The sequence below is a fragment of the Puntigrus tetrazona genome, unplaced genomic scaffold, assembly GCF_018831695.1.
Source record: "Puntigrus tetrazona isolate hp1 unplaced genomic scaffold, ASM1883169v1 S000000528, whole genome shotgun sequence".
Lineage (NCBI taxonomy): Eukaryota > Metazoa > Chordata > Actinopteri > Cypriniformes > Cyprinidae > Puntigrus > Puntigrus tetrazona.
The window spans coordinates 445,001-448,602 of NW_025048164.1; the positions used below are offsets into that span (position 1 = coordinate 445,001).

At 39.0% G+C, this 3,602-nt stretch overlaps 1 protein-coding gene across 2 annotated transcripts in view; it reads right to left on the bottom strand.

Annotated features, from left to right (window-relative positions):
- Window positions 1-3,224, bottom strand: part of adss1 (adenylosuccinate synthase 1) — an 11,544-nt gene extending 8,320 nt beyond the window's left edge. Inside the window, exons 1-2 of one of the 2 annotated variants that reach the window (XM_043232322.1) lie at window positions 2,960-3,222; window positions 1,307-1,409 (exon numbers count right to left, since the gene is read on the bottom strand). In XM_043232322.1, coding sequence (XP_043088257.1) covers window positions 1,307-1,409; window positions 2,960-3,148 — 292 coding nt within the window. In that variant the 5' untranslated portion in view covers window positions 3,149-3,222. Of the gene's footprint in view, window positions 1-1,306; window positions 1,410-2,959 lie in introns of both variants that reach the window. The other variant, XM_043232323.1, reaches the window with a different exon arrangement.
- Window positions 3,225-3,602: the final 378 nt, after the last annotated feature.

Sequence of the window (3,602 nt, forward strand, 5' to 3'; positions counted from 1 at the left end):
CACACAGAGACACAGACACACACACACACACACACACACACACACAGACACACACACACACACACACACACTCACTCACTCACACACACACACACACACACACACACACACACACACACACACACACACACACACACACACATAGACACACACACACACACACTCACTCACTCACTCACACACACACACACACACACACACACACACACACTCACTCACTCACACACACACACACACACACACACTCACTCACTCACTCACACACACACACACACACACACACACACATCTACACACACACACACACACACACTCACTCACTCACTCACACACACACACACACACACACACACATACACACACACACACACACTCACTCACTCACACACACACACACACACACACATACACACACACACACACACACACACACACACACACACACACACACACACACACACACACACACACACTCACTCACTCACACACACACACACACACACACACACTCACTCACTCACACACACACACACACACACTCACTCACTCACACACACACACACACACACACACACACACACACACACACACACACACACACACACACACACACACACACACACACACACACACACACTCACACACACACACACACACACACACACACACACACACACACACACACACACACACACACACACACACACACACACACACACACAGACACACACACACACACATTCACTCACTCACACACACACACTTATTCATTTCAAAATAAAATTCAATTCTGACGTTTTCTATAAATTGTATTTCTATTAAAAGCTCTGTTCATTTATTTCTTAAGGTTCTGGTTTATTTCCTCCGAATCCCAAGTGTCTCTCTCTCCACATCTTTCTGTAAATCACGACTTCATCTCTCGCTCCCTTACGCTCCCTCGCGGTCCTCGTTTTATTTCCTATACATTTTAAATGCGTTTCTGTCCATTTCCTCCTATTCCTTCCTGTTTTTGAATGACGCCTTTTTTCCGAGTCTTGCACTCTGCTCACGCTTTTCCGTACAATCCGCCATTCATCTCTCACGATCCAGTTCTTTTTAATACGAATTCTGGATTCATTTCTTGCGTGTTTGACGAATTTTATCCGCGCATTCTCCAACAATCCTGACCTTTTTCGCACCGACCGCATTGATTGTTTTATTCAGAATTGTGGTTTTCTATGTCGCAGTGCTCAAAACCGATTTATTTTTTTACATTTTCGCAAACGATCTTTCATGCACGGTGAAATGCATCCGTTACTTTTCTCACCGATGAATGATGTGCACTTGGTGTTGATGATCCCACTGGGAAGAAGATGGAAATCATACTCTTTCCCGTCCACCACCACTGTGTGACCGGCGTTATTTCCTCCCTGTGACAGAAAAAACCCCACGTGAACCTCATGCAATGCACGGCGAAGCTGCTTTAAAGGTTCACGCTCCACATGTACTCTGGTTTCCTCCAGGAGGGAGTCCTGGAAATGTGACTCTGCAAGCATCCAGACGGCCGGCTTGCCCTTTACTCAGACACGCCGTGTCCAGAAGAAGACCGGCCTCCCGCCCCGTCCACCAACCAGCGAGGCTGGTTTCCAGCAGGCGTCGCGCCGGGCTTCTATCGCCAGCGCCGTGCCCTTCTCACATGTCCAGCAACGCTGGGAATGTGACCCGAGTTCAGTGAAGGGCAGGGGGAATTCTGGGACTGACTCGCACAGCAACACGGCCGAACACTCGACACGACACGCGTAGAATAGTCATTGAAATAAAACATTGCGTGTGACTGATAACACTCCCATTTCATTTTAGTCTCACAAAGAGCCATGAATTCTTAAATTAGACATTTGCTCCAACTATTTGGAATATGCAGTAACATTAAAATCAGTTGATTTGGAAAATAAATAAATAGTTTACATATATATATATATATATATATAATTTTTATTATATTATTTAGATATTTTTATTATTATAGTAGTATTATAATATAGTAATATAGCATTTTATATTTTATCTTGTAATGCAGAAATACACACACACATATATATATATATATATATATATATATATATATATATATATATATATATATATATATATAATTTTTATTTTATTATTTAGATATTTTTATTATTATAGTAGTATTATAATATAGTAGTATAGCATTTATATATTTTATCTTATAATGCAGAAATACATATATATATATATATATATATATATATATATATATATATATGTATATTTTTATTATACTATTTAGATATTTTTATTATTATAGTAGTATTATAATATAGTAGTATAGCATTTTATATTTTATCTTATAATGCAGAAATACATACATATATATATATATATATATATATATATATATATATATATATATATATATATATATGTTATTATATTATTTAGATATTTTTATTATTATAGTAGTATTATAATATAGTAGTATAGCATTTTATATTTTATCTTATAATGCAGAAAACAAATAAAAAGCATAAAGTAGTTTCAATACGTGTTTACTTCAGTTGCATTTTCAGAAATGTGTGTCACAATAACAAGTTAAAATCCTAAATATTAAATACTAAAAAATATTTTAAATATAGTTTATGAGTTAGTTACAGACGGCGCGCGTGCAAATGATTTCATGTCTTTCATTAGTATTTTTTATTTTATTAGTGGCCTATTGTTAGCAGCAGTACTGTGCATTTTTGATTTTATTAATGCATTAATTTTGTGCACGTAATGGTGATTTAGAAATGTTATTATTAAAACCCCTTAATAGCATTAACTTACTAAAGTCAATTAGAAATATTAGTGCAAGCGATTGTTTAATTCGCGGTCACGTTCGTCGTATGTTTCGTACAGAAAGTTGCTATAGTTTGCTATTTGAAGGTACAGGTTTGTCTTTTAAGCGTTTTATTACCTGACACCTGCACACGACGTCAGACTCCGTCGCCAGTAAGTCAACAACTTTTCCTTTGCCTTCGTCTCCCCATTGCGCTCCCAGAATCACCGTCACTTTGTTCCCTGAGTCGTTTCTCGCCCGCTTCACGGCGGCGGACGGCGGGTTCGAGTAGCTCTTGTGGTCGTTCGCTGACCAGCCCGAAGACATGTCGAAGTGTCCAGAGAGGAATGAATCTGACAGCCGTTACCGAGCGCGGAGACACGGACAGAGATGCTCCGGTCGCGAACGAGTCGGCTCTGTGAGTCGGTTCCTTTAAGTGAACCTTTTTTGAATCGGCTCCCGTCTGAGAGAAGCGAGAGAGTCGAAGAATCGGTTCTTTTGAATCAGAGCCGAATGATCCACTTAAGCGCTTCGGTGACCCGCGGAGGCCAAATATCACTTCTTCTATTTAAATATTTACTTTACAAGTTGTTGATTTGATTTCAAACATTACTTCTCAATAATTTCAGCAGTTTTAAAGTCGATCTGCTTCGACGCTCCGCTACAGGAGAGGACCTATCATCACGTGACATGTGTTACTTTTCTCTACGCTGGATAGATTAGACCAATCGCAGTTGATGATGCTTACTGGATGAGATATTTTTAAAACACATTACACGCT